This window comes from Propithecus coquereli, unplaced genomic scaffold (genome assembly GCF_000956105.1).
Source record: "Propithecus coquereli isolate 6110/MARCELLA unplaced genomic scaffold, Pcoq_1.0 Scaffold486, whole genome shotgun sequence".
Taxonomy (NCBI): domain Eukaryota; kingdom Metazoa; phylum Chordata; class Mammalia; order Primates; family Indriidae; genus Propithecus; species Propithecus coquereli.
The window spans coordinates 340,654-357,960 of record NW_012150685.1 but is presented as its reverse complement, the minus strand read 5'-3'; the positions used below and the strand labels follow the sequence as shown (position 1 = coordinate 357,960).

General features: G+C 39.1%; 1 protein-coding gene across 1 annotated transcript in view; it reads left to right on the top strand.

Annotated features, from left to right (window-relative positions):
- The window catches only part of FRMD4B (FERM domain containing 4B), a 204,190-nt gene that overhangs the window by 175,829 nt on the left and 11,054 nt on the right, over window positions 1–17,307 (top strand). The window contains exons 12-20 of the mRNA XM_012655775.1: window positions 6,106–6,182; window positions 7,426–7,564; window positions 8,074–8,215; window positions 8,867–9,000; window positions 9,091–9,210; window positions 10,348–10,576; window positions 13,159–13,215; window positions 14,698–14,845; window positions 16,986–17,105. Coding sequence (XP_012511229.1) covers window positions 6,106–6,182; window positions 7,426–7,564; window positions 8,074–8,215; window positions 8,867–9,000; window positions 9,091–9,210; window positions 10,348–10,576; window positions 13,159–13,215; window positions 14,698–14,845; window positions 16,986–17,105 — 1,166 coding nt within the window. The remainder of the gene's footprint in view (window positions 1–6,105; window positions 6,183–7,425; window positions 7,565–8,073; window positions 8,216–8,866; window positions 9,001–9,090; window positions 9,211–10,347; window positions 10,577–13,158; window positions 13,216–14,697; window positions 14,846–16,985; window positions 17,106–17,307) is intronic.

The window sequence follows — 17,307 nt, the reverse complement described above, 5'->3', positions numbered from 1 at the left end:
AAAAAAAAAAAAAAAATTGAGTTAAAAACATAACAAATGCTCATATCATACTCTTCCCAAGTGAGATAGGCAGCATGGTGTACTGCAGTAATACGCAGGGGTTAGGGAGCCTGGCCGTGCCTGCATGTGACTCCCAGGTCTGTCCCTATTTAGATATGTGACCTTGGTTAATTTACTTAACGCTTTCTGAGTCTCAGTTGTCTCTTTTGCCAAATGAGGCTAAAAGTAGTCCTGTCCTGCCTGGTGTTGGGAAGACTTCGTGAGGGAACGTATGCAGCATCTTAGTGCTGCAGCTGGCACTGTTGGTATTGACCATGCGTATTTGTTGCATGACTGTCACTTCTGCTACTCTGTACCCTCCTTGAGAGCAGAGACTTTGTCTCAGTCACATGAACATTTGATGAATGGAAGGATGGCTGGCTGGAAAGAAGGTAGATCAGTTGGGCTTTATAAAAGTCCCATAATCCCGCCAAATTCTATTTTTGTGGTACTCCAGAAGGTACTAACAGTATATTCATTAAGTGTAACCTTTTAAAATGAAAAAAGAAGCCGGGCGCGGTGGCTCACACCTGTAATCCTAGCACTCTGGGAGGCTGAGGTGGGAGGACTGCTTGAGCTTAGGAGTTTGAGACCAGCCTGAGCAAGAGCGAGACCCATCTCTACTAAAAATAGAAAAATTAGCTGGGCATGGTAGCGTGAGCCCATAATCCCAGCTACTCAGGAGGCCGAGGCAGGAGCATTGCTTGAACCCAGGAGTTTGAGGTTGCAGGGAGCTATGATGACGCCACTGCACTCTACCCTGGGTGACAGAGCAAGACTCTGTCTCAAAATAAAATAAAATATAGGAACAAATCAATAATACAGTAATTTTTTGTTTTGCTTCAGGTAGTAGCAGGGGATAGCCCTATGTGAGTCATTGATGTACAATCATTCACTGCAGCTGTGACTCTCCCAAATTTAGTCATTTCCAGGTGAATTTGCAGTTAAATGATTAACCTAAGCTATGAGGGCTATTAAAAAGCCAAGCCTCTGGTGACGTCTTTCATATCCTGGTCTAGTGTTAAGCCTTTAGGTGACATCTACTTTCAATTCATCAAGATTAAAAAAGACAGTTTGATTCTTTCTGTCTGAGGCTTTCCCTGGGTCTTTCATGACCCCAGGGAGGTTCCCTCAGCCCATGGCAGGTGCACACTCCTCAGTGTTTTGTACGTGCCAGAGCACATTCCTCCTTTCCTGGGTACCTCCGGCAGGAGGGAGCTTGCTGCTGTGTATTGCCTGTGGGGTGTGCCTGTGACCCGCCCCTCCCCCCCTCACTTATGCCTGCATGACACAGAACAGTGAACAGATTTCCTACCTAGAGGGTGTATCCAGAAACCCCCAGTGAAATCAACAGAAATACAGCAGACAGTTTTTACAGATCCCGAAACTCACGGAATTGGAAGCCTGAGTGACACAGGTATGTCAACAGAATAACCTGGCTGTTTCTCATCCGTGGAAAGACAGATGTGGGATCCAGACAGCTGTTTCTGGTTCTGTTTCTGCTATTAAGTGGCTTTCTTCCATCTGATAGAATTACAGAGGTGGACTAAGAGTCCTTCATAGCAATTCCAACTAGCTTTATTACTTGCTGAATGTTTATTCTGAGCCAGGCACTGGGCTAAGTGCTTCACAAACATCATCCTCTGAACCCTTCTGACAACCCTCGGAGGCAGGCATTGTTGGTCCCATTTTACAGATGAGGAAACTGAGACTTAGGAAAGCTAAGCAACTCACCAAATATAACACAAGCACAAGTGGTGGCACCAGAATGCAAGCCAAGGCATTCTGACTTGGTTCAGTTGGTTCATGTCAGCCCCACGAGGGAGGGGACTTGTCCCTTATTTTAAGACTGACAAGAACAGGACCTTGAACATAGAAGGTGCTCAAGAAATATCTGCTGTTTGAGAAAGAGTGTATAAATGATTCCCAAAGTTACTAAAGTACATGTTACTCTGTCTCCTAAAAGTCCCTCTGCTTTTCCTTATAGTCTTTTCTTGCTAAAGCTTGACTGTAGCCTCAGATGTGTAAGAACCATTGTAATAATGGGGCAGGGATGAGGAAGAGATGATACCTTCTAGTTCTCTAAGTCTATAATAATGGGTGGGATCTAACCAAATATTGATTATAGATTTCAACAGAATGGCTTAAGTATTCAACACATGCATTAAAGTGTAATAATGTGTGGCCAATTATTCTAAAAACTTCCTTTACATCTGAAGGTGAAGGGAATTTCATCTGATTATAGTAATTTATACACGTTCACTTTCAAATTAGGATTTGATTCCCCTGTGGTTTTCTATATCGGTTTTAAATTTTTGATACTTCATTTTTTTAAGACAGAGTGATTTGTGACCTTAAGATATATTTTCTTTCTATTGTAATTTCATAATTATCTCTTTGTTAATATCATTTGTGTTGCTCATCTTTTTATTTTTTATCTATTTACTTTTGCAGTCTCAAAGTAATCCCAGGTATTATTCATCTGTCACTATTTACTTCCTCCTTCTGATGACAAAGGGCACAACTGATCGACTATAGAGTGTAGAGTAGAAAGAAATCCGAATGACCTAATTTATGGTTTTATTTTCACCTTACAACTATTTCCCTTTCATCACTAGCAGCATAATTCTAAAACAACAGAATTTCAAACTCATAGCTTCTAGTCAGTACCACATAAACAATAAATACTAGTTAATGATGGTTATTATACTTGTATAATGATCACTTTAGAAAACATTCTGGTTCTATACTCTTAACTCTTGTGTTGCAAGGCAAATAAGGCTCTTCTTTTTCTTTCTTTTCTTTTTTTTTTTTTTTCCTTAATTTCCAAGAGTGGGAATTTTGGCTTGGGCAAAATACTTTTTTCTGGTTTTCTGTTTTAATATGAACATTACAAGTGTGTACACACATACATGCGTGTGTAATATATATAATAGTTCTCCCCTGTAAGACACCGTTCCCTGTAGTAGTCCTACCCTATCTAGACACCAGTATTCCCCAAATAATACAAGTGTGAAGAATACTTTGCTTCCTTCTACTTTCCTTTGAAGTTTGATCTCTTTCCTCAAATGCAGAATGTTTTCTTTGCAACCCTTCATCTTTCAGGTGATTTTGAGGGTTCCTTATTCTATGGAAGACAGGCTATTTCTTTAATGCAGAGGCTCCAACAAGGTTGGCCTAGTGGATATTTCTTCAATTGATGTCCCCTTCTCTTTCCATTGGTCTGAAATCCCTGCGTGATTTTGACAAGAGGGGGCCTCTTATTTATCCTTTAAGGAAAACGTTGGAAAAAGGGAAGAGAAGTAACACTGGTCAGCTGCCTGCCGCGTGCCAGGTGCTGTCCTAGGCACAAGGCATGAGCAATCTTTCAGTAAATGAATTCACCTCAGCTCCATTGCCATTTGCAGAGCTTCACAGTGGCCCTCTGAGATCAAAAACACAGAAATAAAAAGCACAACAGAAGAATGATTTCAGAAATTCCAAAGACAACTAGCTCATATCCAGCTGCCAGCTAGATCAAGTGCCACTAGAATTAGAAGTATTTTCCTAGCAACATCAAACTTTATAAGAATGACAATGATAATATTAATAATATGAAATGTCTAAAATAAGGATCTCCCAACTGGTTAGAAAGTGAAAATCTCACTATTGTATAAAATAGGCCAACTTACATTCATTTTATATAAACTTTAATTTTGGGAAATACAAAAGAGTACCAAGAATATGACAATACCTGCAAAAGCACTTAAATTGATGTTACTAATATTTTGTCATATTTACTTCATCTTATTTTTATTATTAAGGGAAAACATTACTAGTGATGTGGAAGCTTCTGTGCCACTTACCCCTCGTACCATCCGACCCCAGAGGCAACACGGTTATGAACTAAGTTTGTGGCATTCCAATCCACTTTCAGACTATTACAGGCGCATATATGAAATCACATTTTGCACAAACTTTTAAGATTTCAGGTGGGGAAATGGATGGTGCTGCTTTTCAGACTTAAAAACCCAGTTTCGTTCGCATAACTTCTTTTGCAAACCTGGCTACCATCTCATCATTTCAAATTCTCTAAGCTGAAGCCGTTCACCTTTTAAGTCGGGTTTTTGCTTGCAGGGAGCATGTTTGCTCTGAATGCAGGGACGTGCTGAAAGGAGTCCAAAGCGCTAGGGTTTCACATTTGTAAGTGATAAGAGGGGGAGGTGGTGGCTTTCAGAGATCATGTTTCAAGTCCAGCCCAGTTTTAATGTGTGTGGGAATGGACACAAAGGAAAACACAGCTGAGCTGCATTGTAACCCTTCCTGTAGAACCTGTTCATGTCCAGGGTGAGTAAACCTTGGTAGAAATGTCTTCCTAAAACAGCCTCCGGTGAAATGCTTCCCTGGGTTCAAAGCAACTTACTTCCCTGGAAGTATAGGCCAATTCCAAACTGCCCCTCATTTTAGAAAGGTCTGTCTCTTCTGGGAAAATCTGTCGAGAACTTTGCCCTCCTCTCCCTGATGGGAGGAAAGAGTGGAACTGGGGAGGTGTCGCTCAGTAGAGTTGCTGATGTCAGTAGTGTGTCAGCCGTGGGAGGCTCAGTTTGTGAAATTGAGTTACACCTAAGTGTCTTATGAAACTCGGTTCAGAACACACTGGAGCTGCTGTCTGGGAGAGGGGAGGCAGGAAGAATGTTGAGGTTTCCCCCCAGGTTTCTGTCCCATTTTTGGAACTTCTGGATTTAAAGAAATGAAAGCCTCAAGTTTATGGACATTTTGGGAAATCGGTATGTAGCTTTCAACTTCTATTAATTCCTCTTTTTAACCTGAATGAGTGTTGTAGTTACAAGCAACTGCGTGTGCAGACCACGAAGGCTGTGTTCTTAGTGTGTGCCGGTTTATTTCACTGTGTTGGGGATCGGGGATCCAGTCTGAACACATTTGTCCCACGGCTGCATAGGCACAGGGACCTCAGCGCATTTTGTTCTTTACGTGAGGTTTACGTGTTTGCGAGAAGTCTTGGTTCCTGTACTTCAGGAAATGGTTTTGCTGATAGGGCATTGCAGAGAAGTGCTTATTATTTAGACAATTAAAAATGCTCTTTTAAGATTTCTGTGAAAATAATTTAAAAATCCAGCCAGAGTCTAATAATGGAATGAAATTGCTGCGCTGTTATTTCCCTAATCAAGACTAGGGACAGAGAAGAAGAATTAGACCATGAAGTCCAAGTTGACAGAACAAGCTAAGGCTCAGGCTAGTACAGAGTCTACTATAAGGGGTTGGGAAGGAGCCCAGAAAACACAGCAAGGCATACTCAGGTCTGTGAATGGGCTGCTTTTTATCAAATTATTTCGCTTTCAAATGAACATGCTAGTAATGTCTATTTCTCCCCACCAACTGGCAAATAACACTGAGTTCATCACTCGAATATTAGCAGTGAGTATATAGAGATTGGGATCTATGTTCAAAACCTGGAGGTTCTAGCTCAGAAACCCAGAGGAAGCTCCAGCAGTCCCCTTTCACCCCCACCTGGCCCCCGATTCCTGGTGCTAGGTTTTTGTGGCATTTAGGGGAACTCTCTCATAGGTGGGAAACTGCTGTGTCGGAGAATCACCCCCACCCCCGCATGGGGGTTCCGTTTTACTTTCACTTTGCGTTCTTTTGAAATTCAATCTCTGGTCTTATTGAAACATCCCTTTGAATATCTTTCCATTTAAATCTGAAAACATCTTTGAGCAGAAGGCTGTGTGTGCTTACTGGAATCTATGCAGATTTCCTTATGATGTAGTTGAGTCAGAGGAAAAATAGCATACATGTTCCTCCACAGATGCTCGGTTTTATTGTTCAAGGAAGATTTATTGATAAGGTGCAGTTTAATAGGTAAGGATTACTGTCAAAAGGAAGGAATAAAATGGTTTCAGGTCGTAGTTGATTTGTAAAAAGGCTGAGTCGCATATTCATGCTGAATTTTATCAGTGTACCTTCTTGGGAACTTACAGTCATTTGATGATTAAGCTGATTTATAGACTTAGGGAAAATAAAAAATAATCAAAGCTGTGTGGCTTTTCTGTTTTCTTAATTTTTCAGTTATTCCAATGGAAACAGCTGGAAAACTTATATTTCCGTGAGAAGAAATTTGCTGTTGAAGTTCACGATCCGCGAAGGTGAGGACCACGGACTTTTCTCTATATGATCTCAGTCACTGTGTGAATAATGCTGCTACACACATTTGTGTGCAAGTTTCTGTATGAACATACGTTTGCATTTCTCTTGGGTATATACCTAGGAGCAGAACTGCTGGGTCAAATGGTAACTCTATCTTTAACCCTTTGAGAAACCGCCAGGCTGTTCTCCATTTCACATCCCACCAGCAGCGTTTGTGGTTCCGATTTCTCCGCATCCTCACTCGCACTTGTTATTTTTAGTTTTGTACGTGTCTTACAGACATCCTAGTGGGTGTGAAGTGGTATCTTCTTGTGGCTTTGATTTGCATTTCCTTTATGACTGATGACACAGAGCATCTTTTCATGGTCTTATTGGCCATTTGTATATATCTTCATTCGAGAAATGTCTATTCAGATCCTTTTTTCATTTTTCATTTTGGTGTTCCTGGTTATTAAAAAAAAAAAAAAAGTCGCCACGTCATCAACATGGATTGAAGTCAGGATATAGATTCTCTAAGCTTTTAAGAGAAATTCTTAATCAGTCCTTAGTGGGTGCTTTTCAGTCCCAAGATTAACGTTTAGAGATATTTGGAGGTCAGAGGGATGGGAGGAAACAGCTGTGACAAAAAGATGACCCGAAGTGATAAGCCAGACTCCTACAAAGAACATTAGTAATCACAGACACACTCTCACAGTCTCTGCGCCCCCCACCCCTTCCTCTTTTCATCGGGTGCACAAACAGTGCTCTGAACCAGTTTCGAGCTTGCCTATTTCAGCCAATATCATTATGTGCATCTTCAGATAACGTCAGAGCTGGCCAAATCTGTCTAGATCTGAGATGTCCTTTTCACCTTGAGGTAGGTGTTGATCCCACAGGTCTTGGTTGCTGTGTCTTTAAAATATTATCACATTCATTCCTTACCACTTGTGATGGTCACACATCCTTATAGTTTCTAACTAAACGTTTTTGTACAGCCTCTACTTTGACTGATTCCTTATCAGCTTTTGAGTGTGTGCCCACGTGTATTTAAATGCGCTAGCTTATGCAGAAAGATGGCTTAGGTCTGATTAGTTTTGTTGTAAAAGGAGAAGATCAGAAACTTGGCCCCCATTAGCATGAGAGTTTGTGCAGCAGAAAGACACGTAAGAGAAGGATACTTTGTCACAACACTGCTCACAGGGTACATTTTGCAAAGTGCTTGGCCAGAGGGGAATAATTTGAGTGCTTTCCTTAATCTTTCAGGATTTCGGTGTCAAGAAGAACCTTTGGGCAAAGTGGCCTCTTCGTGCAGACGTGGTATGCGAACTCTTCCCTCATCAAGTCCATCTGGGTAATGGCAATTAGTCAGCATCAGTTTTACTTGGACCGGAAGCAAAGCAAAGTAAGTAACTAGCAGCATTTCTGTAGGGACAAACTCCATCCTCATTTTGCTTCGTGTTCAGAAGATAAGCTTTTTTGGAAAAGATGCAAGCTTGTGCATTTGTATTCTTTGAGGCTTTTTTTTTAAACTTACAACTGATCTAGTTTTTCATACATTTAAAGATGGGCAATATATAAGCTGATTTAAAAGTTGTAAGATTTGGCCGATTTTTGGCATGCATGTATGTGTACATTGGCGATGTTGTAACATTTTAAACGTAGTGACTGAACCATACGATGAGAGAGAATCATGTGTAGCTATTAAAACATTTTAGCTGCGAAGCTTAAGACTTATAGTACTCTCTGAATAGTGTCACCTTAATATATAAAAATTCCAAAACAAAAAGAAAAAATAGGTATGAAAATTCTAAATTGTCCTCTGGTGACATTTTTATTGTATGGTGACTTATTTTATTAATTTGAAATATGTTTAATTGAGTTATTTCTGTTTTACTGTTGTGTGCCTCTTAGGCAAAAATTCCTTCAGCCAGGAGTTTAGACGATATTGCAATGGATTTGACGGAGACAGGAACACAAAGGGTCTCCAAACTGGTGACATTGGAGGCAAAAAGTCAGTTCATCATGGCAAGCAATGGCAGTTTAATCTCCTCAGGTAACATCTGGAAATTAGAGAAAGTGCAAGCCATCTTTATTTTGTTCAGTGTTTGGTGTGTATGTGTGTGTGTCATAAGTCACTTTTAAATGCATCTTTTCACACATTTTGGAATAAATAAGTATATCAAAATCTATATGTGCAACAGTTCAGAATAAAATTTTAAAACTAATTTCAGAAAGGCTATAAAGAAAGTTAAATTATAAATACGTTGTATAAGTAACACTAGATGCAAAGACAGCAAGTACCTAGTGTGTTGAAAGGACATTTTTCTCCCATAAATTCTGTCAGCTTCTCCCAATATTTATTTTTTGATACAGATAATTGTCTAACTCTCCATGTAATAAAAAATGCTGTACAAACATGATTACAAAATGAAATTTTTCCTTGGGTGTGTCTGGAACATTAAGCATTCTATCATTACCCCCAAAATGACAGAGCCCAAATGCAAAAGGCACATTTTATTACCAGGCTCTGTTTGATGCCCTGAAGCATGAGACAGTGCTCTCCAGTTTCCTTTTATTATGTTCAGAAACAAGGAGAAAAGAAATAAGCTGCCATTTAAAAGCAGGTTTGGCTTAGAAATCCTTTGTCCTTTAGAAAGGAAGGAAACATGCCTTGTGTAAACCTTCCCTTCCCCCATTCCCCCAGGTTCTCAAGACTCAGAAGTTAATGAGGAGCAAAAGAGAGAGAAAATCCTTGAACTAAAGAAGAAGGAAAAACTGTTGCAAGAAAAACTCCTGAAAAAGTTCGAGGAGCTTAAGAAGATCTGTTTGCGGGAGGCTGTGAGTTCTGCTTTTCTGGGCTCATCAGATTGTGTTTAACAACTCTGGCCGGTGTCAACTATCCACTCCTGACCCTGTCCTGTTTCACAGGAGCTCACAGGCAAAATGCCAAAGGAGTATCCACTGAACATAGGCGAGAAGCCTCCTCAGGTCAGAAGACGTGTAGGTACTGCGTTCAAATTAGATGACAACTTGCTGCCCAGTGAAGAGGTATGAACGCCAGCTCTGAGCCTTTCTGTTAACAATGAAACAGAAAGCTGTCTGTTGAGTGTAGTGGACTTGTTCCTTTGGTTTTTGAGTCACTGATGTATGTTTTTATCTCACCAGTTGAATAACATAGACCAAATTGAATTCTTTCTTTCATGTACACTCCAATCAAAATTATGTTATTTTTCGCTACCTTACTCCCCAAATCATGGCATTAAATGAGCCCCAAATATTTATAAATTGAGAGAGACAGTATTATAAGAATAAAGAACTCCAGCATTAGACTCTTTCACTTAAAACTAAATAGCCTTTCCAAATATGTTAACCTCCCTAAAGTCTCATTTCTCAGGTCTCAGTTTCCTCATCTGTAAAATGGGGGTAATGATTGAACTTCCCTTCAACGGATGCAATGAGTATTAAATGAGATAATACATGTACAGCATGCAGCTAAAATCAAGTTAAAAGATTTGTTAGCCAATATAGAGTATACTTTTTCATTTTCATGTCATCAGCCAATATGACCATATCCATGTTTCCTGTAGAAATGTAACCATTTTAGCTTTAGAAAACAATAGCTATTTCCATCTTTGGAAAGCTTTGTTATTTATTAAGTGTTCACTATGTAGCCAGCTCTGAGCTAAGCAATACATATACATTATCTAGTTTAATCATCAGCATACTTTTATGAGGTAGGTGTTATCTTCATTTTGCAAATAAAAAAACAAAGCATTAAAAAATTGAGCTGTATATCCAGGGTCATGTAACCAAGACCCACCAGAAAAAGGAATCAAACCCAAATTGATCTGTCTCTAAAGCTATGCGTGTGAATATAACATTTTGTATTATGTGAGTCTTGGGTTAAGAACCTCTTCTTGAAAACTAGAATCTTTACCCAACCAACTGAATAAATGAAAGGCCATTCCCTTCCTTGAAAAGGGAAGAGGTTTGGACTAATGAGAAGTTCAGGTTCAGATGGGTGAGGGAAAGTGTTGGGGGGATGTCTGTGCAGTAAAACTTTGAAAGATTTTGTTCTCAGAGAGCATCTGATTCAAGAATGCACAAGAAGTGTTATTATCCAGTGCCTGTGAGAGCGATTGTATGTGTCCATAAAAGTAAAACAGTATCATTGTATAAATGCAGGATCCTGCTTTACAAGAACTGGAGAGTAATTTTCTAATACAGCAAAAGCTGGTTGAAGCTGCAAAGAAACTTGCCAATGAGCCAGACCTTTGTAAAACCGTGAAGAAAAAAAGAAAGCAAGATTACACAGATGCGGTGAAAAAGCTTCAGGAGATTGAAAATTCAATAAACGAATACCGAATTAGATGTGGAAAAAAACCCAGCCAGAAAGCAACAGTTATTTTACCAGGTTAGTAATAAGTAAGGTTTTTTTTTTTTCGAGTCCCGTCGTCAATGTTCTTGATGGTAGGTAGCATTTCCAAACCAGTTAATTTGATGAGAGAGATAAAAAAGAACAGGATCAAAAGTAAGCTCCTTAGGATAAAAATTGTTTGGAATTTCAGTCTTACAAGTATGTAAACTTGATTTCCAAAGACATTTCATGATTGTAATATTATTCTTATTGCCTTGCTTTCGTTTTCAGGATGAAAGATCTTTCAAAGCAATATTGGTTCATTATAAGACAGATTCACCTTTAACTGGGCTGATGTCATTATAAGAAATGCTTTTGACAACACAGGGTATTAAGAGAGCTGGGCCTTACCCAGCAGTTTCTGAAAGGTTTTTAATGCCACAGACCATGCATTTTCTTAAGGACCTCTCCATACATACATGGATAGAGAAGAACTCTTCTGATACTGTTATTTATGGAGGCTATTTAAAGATATGGCCAAATGGTCATGAAACGCAGAAAGGCAGGATATAAAATTGTAACCGCAATGTGATCCCAACTTTGTATAAATATGCACACACAAAGTCTGGTTGAGAAATATTTCAAAATACTAATAGTTGTGAAATTTCCAGTAATTTAATTTTCTTCTTAATACTCTTCTATATTTTCCAAATTCTCAACATGCTGTATCTATGACTTCCGTATTCAGGAAAAAAGTAAACCAAGAAATCTCAGGTAGATTTCAAGTCCAATGGGCCTTACATATTTATTAGCACCGTTTTCAGCCTTGATCATTGATTGAAATGGGGTTGTATTTCTTTGATTCTCAGACTTCTTTTCTTCATATTTTAACATCTATGAAATTGGAATAGTTCTTATATTAGCTGGTGTGTTAGAATCATAATTGGCAGTACTTTTTACTGATCCATAAAATAATTATGCATCTTAGATTTGATGAAATATGGTAACTGGGTTTAGAATATATCTGGCTATAGGTTATATGATTCATAAAGCAGAGATGGGGCTTTTGGAAGGTGAATGTACAGACATCAACACAAGTGTTGGTCAACTACAGTGGGAGAACATAGGGTGACATTGACTGAATGTGAAATCCTGTTGGCCTTGGCATTGGTTACATTCTGGACCTACAGAGATGGGTGATTAGCATTGCACTTAACTTCATGGCCATTTGTTATGGCCCATTCATCCCCAAACTGTACAAAATTCAAATGTTCTCCATTACAGTGACTGGCATGTGGGCAGCAGATGGTGCCAGTGGTTGAGCATATATTAGACAGATTTTTTTTTTTTTAAGTGTGCCTGACAGCTGACTATACTGGCACCTTGCCTTCAAGCTCCACTGTGTGTCTAATTAAGAGACAGTCTTCTTCAACTTGATAAAGATTAATGTTTGAGATTGTATGGAGAGATTCCCTTCGTAATGGCTTTGAAGCTTACATGAGGTGTTGTATTTGAAGCTTGTGCCAAAACACTCAACACTGAGTATGGAATGATTTGCCAGAGCAGATCAGCACATTTGAAGTGTCTCTTTTGACTAAATGCATATTTAACAGTTGATGGGCACCAGCAATACTCAGAGCATTATGGTCATTTCCAACCAGAACTCTGTGCATAGATAACAAAAGTCCTAAGTATAGCTGGCATTTACTGCCATGTGCCAGGAGCTGGGTTAAGAGCTTTACATCCATTATTCTAAGGCCACACCTCAGCACAATGCCACAGGTACTATTGTTATCCGCCTTTTAGAGTTGAGCCAAATGATGCTTCTAAGAGGGGCTGGGTAATTTGCCCAGTGTCTCACAGCCAAAAAATGGCAAAAACCAAGATTTAGACCCAGGTTTGTCTAATTCAGTGGTTCTCAACTAGGGGCAATTTTGCCTCCCTGGAAAACCTTTGGCAATGTCTGAGGACATTTTTGATTGTCAAAACTGAGGGTCGGGGTGCTGCTGACATGCGGTAGCTGGAGGCTGGAAATCCTGTAATGCACAGGACACCCCCCCCAGAACAAGGAATTCTCCCCCAGTCCAAAACATCACTAGTGTCACTGTTGAGAAACCCTGGTCTAATTGAAAAGCTCACATACCACAAAGTGTCCAGGCTCTGTTAAGAAAAGGCCCTTTTCTTCAGGGAGGGGTCAAAAAAAATAAGTCATACTAACACTGGATTCTCAAATGAGGGTTCACATACAAGGTAGATTTACATAACATTTAGCATTTATGATAAGAAACCAAAAATTTTTTCCGGTTTGTCGGTTGTAAGCACTAAGTGTATAGGGTAAAGTTTTCTTCCAGTGTAGAGGAAACACTGAAAACTGGTTTAAAACCAGAACTCCCTTGAAGTCTGTTCCGTTTTATGAAATTATCCTATATAATATTCATACAATACGTAAGATGTTCTGATATTCAGTGGTAAATGAATCAGTTCTTACGATAGTTAATTATTCCTAATGCACTATAATTAGTTACATTTATCTAAATGAAAACAAAATGCACCCTATTGAAAATTGCTTCTTTAAACTCACTCTAATTTTGTGAATGCACAATTATATTAATACTAAAGGCAGCTTTTTTAATTCACAGAAGACATAATCCCATCAGAGAGTAGCTCTTTGTCTGACACCACCACCTATGATGATCGTAAGTGGCTCTTCTCTTTTTTGGTTTAAAAATGTTAGATATTCTGAAATATTAATTTCTTTAGTTAAATGAAGCCTACTTGTTTTTCTTTTGGGATGAATAGAGTAACTTGTATTTCTGTAAAATAGTTGGGAAAACAGGTATATTATTAACATCTACTTGGGTTAATTCAGCATTAAAACAGGACAAATCACATGACTTCAAGGAATCAGAATACCCTAACATGAGTAGGTCAGTCTCTCAGTAAGGATTTTAAGGCTTTCTAAATTTTTTTTTAACTTTCTATTTTTAAGTGATTATAGACTCATGGATAGTCACATAAATAATACAAAAAGTCCTTCACCAAGCTTTTCCCACTGCTGACATCTTATATATCTGGAGTCTAATATCAAAACCAGGAAATTGTAGTGTACACTTAGATTATCACTGTATTCTGGATAAATGGAAGTTTTTTATTTTACTTAGGAAGAAAGACAGGTTTTAGGAATTGGGTTACATGCCATTTTGTCATTTTATAGACGTAGGCTGTATCTATTGTAATGATGTGTGTTAGTTCAATACGTGTCATGCTGGAATGGGTTTCATATCAAGTGATAGAGTATTTCCTTGTAATCCTTTGTACTTAATCAGATGAGTTGGCTATTATGTGATGTGATTTGTGATTTGAAGAATTCCAGGAAGCCAACCCCCCACTGCTTTATCTTCCCCAAGTTTTATGGTGCATGAAATTCTACCATTTCAGAATTCATCCTTTGAGCTGAGGTTTGGTCATGCTTGCCATTCCTTTCTGAAAATGCAAATGTCAGTGGGGGACATAACAAGTCTCTAATGGTGCAGCATAAATCAGTGTCCTCGCTTTCAAGGACAGGATGAGTCTTTGGCCAAAGAGGTCTAAGAGCTTTAAAACTAAAGGTGAACAAAAATGATCTAGGCCAACTTCCTCTTGTCCTTGGAGTTTTTCTTTAATATAATTCTACCTGAGTGATTTAATTCTGTGATCCCCAGCCCCTGGGCCGTGGACTGATACTGGTCCGTGGCCTATTAGGACCCAGCTGCACAGCAGAAGGTGAGCAGCAGGCAAGCAAATGAAGCTTCATCTGTATTTACAGCTGCTCCCCTTGCTTGCATCACCGCCTGAGCTCCAACCTCCTCCCACCCCACCCATGGAAAAGTTGTCTTCCATGAAACCAGTCCCTGGTGCAAACAAGGTTGGGGACCACTGATTGACTCTCTCAGAGTAGCACTCACTGAATTGTCAAAAATGGGTTCAGGTCCCAGAAGAGTGTTCAGTAATTTATTTTATCTAGTGTATAAAATATAAATATTAACTTCTTGAAAGGTATGTACTTCTAAAAACATCATCTTTGGAAAAGCATTTTGTACACCATGTCTTCCAATTTCTTTGTTGAGGTGTTAGCAAGGTATTTATTTATTTCTTTATTTACCTACTTATTTTTCCATTTGCTCATTTACTTATTATAGCTAATGACACCTTCACTCTTACCGGACAGCGATCAAGTTCAGTGCCTCATTCTCCAAGAATTCTTCCCCCCAAGTCTCTAGGTATTGAGCGAATCCATTTCAGAAAGTCATCTATCAATGAACAGTTTGTGGATACCAGACAGTCCAGGTGAGAGGTCATATTTATTATCAGCAAGGTTAATGCCTTGGAGCTAAGAAGTCTTTCCTCTAAAATGATTGATTCATTTTTGCATGTTCTTATTTATCCTTGCCAAAGGTGTAACCCTGTAAAACTGAGGCATAGAAAGTAACCCAAATATTTGTTGTTGACAGCAATAAGAAGTGTTTCTAAGAGGTCTTTTAAAACACATTTGGCTATTTTCTTGATTTTAAAAGTCTATGTGATTTATGTTAAGTTGTAGGGACATAAATTATCTGAATTTGGGTATAGTGTCTAAAGTTCAGTTTCGTAGTCATGGTCTAGGAAACTCATTAAATACCACTCCATCAAACCAAATGACAGGACTGACTTGTGATCCTGCAAATAGTAATGGGACTTAAACTCATTTTATAATCTGTAAAATAGATGATCCAATTTTTTTCTCAAGGTCTCAGGTAAATATTATCAGGACAACGGGACCAGGTTTTAGAAAGATGACAGACCAGGCTGGGCGCAGTGGTTCACACCTGTAATCCTAGCACTCTGGGAGGCTGGGGCAGGAGGATTGCTTGAGCTCAGGAGTTCAAGACCAGCCTGAGTAAGAGCGAGACCCCGTCTCTACTAAAAGTAGAAAAAGTTAGCCGGGCTTGATGGCACATGCCTGTAGTCTCAGCTACTGGGGAGGCTGAGCAGGAGGCCTCAGGACTGTTTGAGCCCAAGAGTTGGAGGTCGCAGTAAGTGACGATGACACCACTGCACTCTAGCTGGGGTGACAGAGTGAACACTGTTTCAAAAAAAAAGAAAAGAAAGATGACAGACCAGTGGTTCCCAGAATTTGGCTGCACGGATCAATACTATTTTTTAAAAAACAGTTAGGACCCAAGAGGTGATTACCAACTATTTGCTTTGCCTAATGAGAATGTTCAAACAAAAAGTGAAGTTAAAAAGAGAATATAAGTAAGATCTCATTTTTTGTTGTTAAAAATATATATATACTTGTAAGTATATATGCTCAGGAAAAATATGTGAAAACAGACTGGCTATATTGTGAGGTATCAAATTGTGGACATTTAAATTTTTCTTTTTATCTGTATTTTTGAACTTTTCTGTATTGAACTTGACTTTCTCTTACAATAAGTAAAAATTTAATCAAGATTTTTTTCTTTCTGAGAGAAGGTCTCGCTCTGTCTCCTGGGCTAGAGTACAATGATGTCATCATAGCTCACTGCAATCTCAAACTCCTGAGCTCAAGCGATCCTCTTGCCTCAGCCTCCCGAGTGGCTGGGACTACAGGCCCTGCTAGGATTACAGGTGTGAGCCACTGCACCTGGCCAAGACTATTTTTAATTAAAAAAAATGAACCTCGAATTGTGTTCTCACTGTGCTGGGAAGTGAACAAAGTGACTTAAGGATGTTGCTCTATAGTCTGGGGCCAGCAAACAGTGGCCTGTGAGCTAAATCCCTCCTGCCACCTGTCTTTGTACATCCCATGAGCTAAGAGTGGTTTTTATATTTTTAAATAGTCGAGGTGGAGAGATCAAAAGAAATACTATTTTATGATGTGTGGAAATTATATGGAATTTGAATTTCGGCATCCAAAAGTGAAGTTTTACTGGAACACAGCCACGCCCATTCACTTATGTATTATCTATGGCTGCTTTTACACTACAAGGGCAGAACTGGATAGCCACTACAGAGACCATCTGGCCCATAAGCCAAAAAATCGTTACTATTAGACCATTTACAGAAAAAGGGTTTGGCACTCTCAGCTTGAGTGCATTCTGTCTGTTTCATTCAGTGCATTCTTTTTTTTTTTTTATTTTAATCCAATAGTGGGTACAGTGATCGGTGTACTCTTTTTTTTTTATTATCCAACAGCAAGTCAGAAGCTATGGTGTACTCCTTTTAAAAAGCCTTTTATTTTATTTGTTTCTTACTATTTATGACTCAAAAAGTCAGACCACGTGTGCTTCCCCTAAAACTCATCTAAGACGCACCAGGATACTAAAGCGCAAAGACACCCTTCCCATCTCCCTCCCTGTGTTCTCTTTCCTTCCACTTCCAGTAAGTTTCATATCAGCTTATGACAAGTTTGCCAGAGATGTCGGGAGACTCATCATTTCCCGAATTCTTCTTTTTATCATCACAGAGAAATGCTGTCAACACACAGCAGCCCTTACAAAACTCTGGAGAGGCGGCCCCAGGGAGGACGGAGCATGCCCACCACGCCAGTTCTCACCCGAAACGCCTACAGCAGCAGCCACTTGGAGTAAGAGAGATTCATTCCCCTGCCTTTGGCTCTGTTGTTATTTATTTTGAGGTTTTTCTCTTGCTTTTTTGTGTTTTTTAAATCAGTTCAAGTGACTTTCTGCAACAGGACCCTCTTTTATGGTTCTACATTTTCGGCTAACTTAAAATTTCAAAATATGTTGGCAAAAAAAAATGTACTTGATTTGTTCGGGTATCTATTA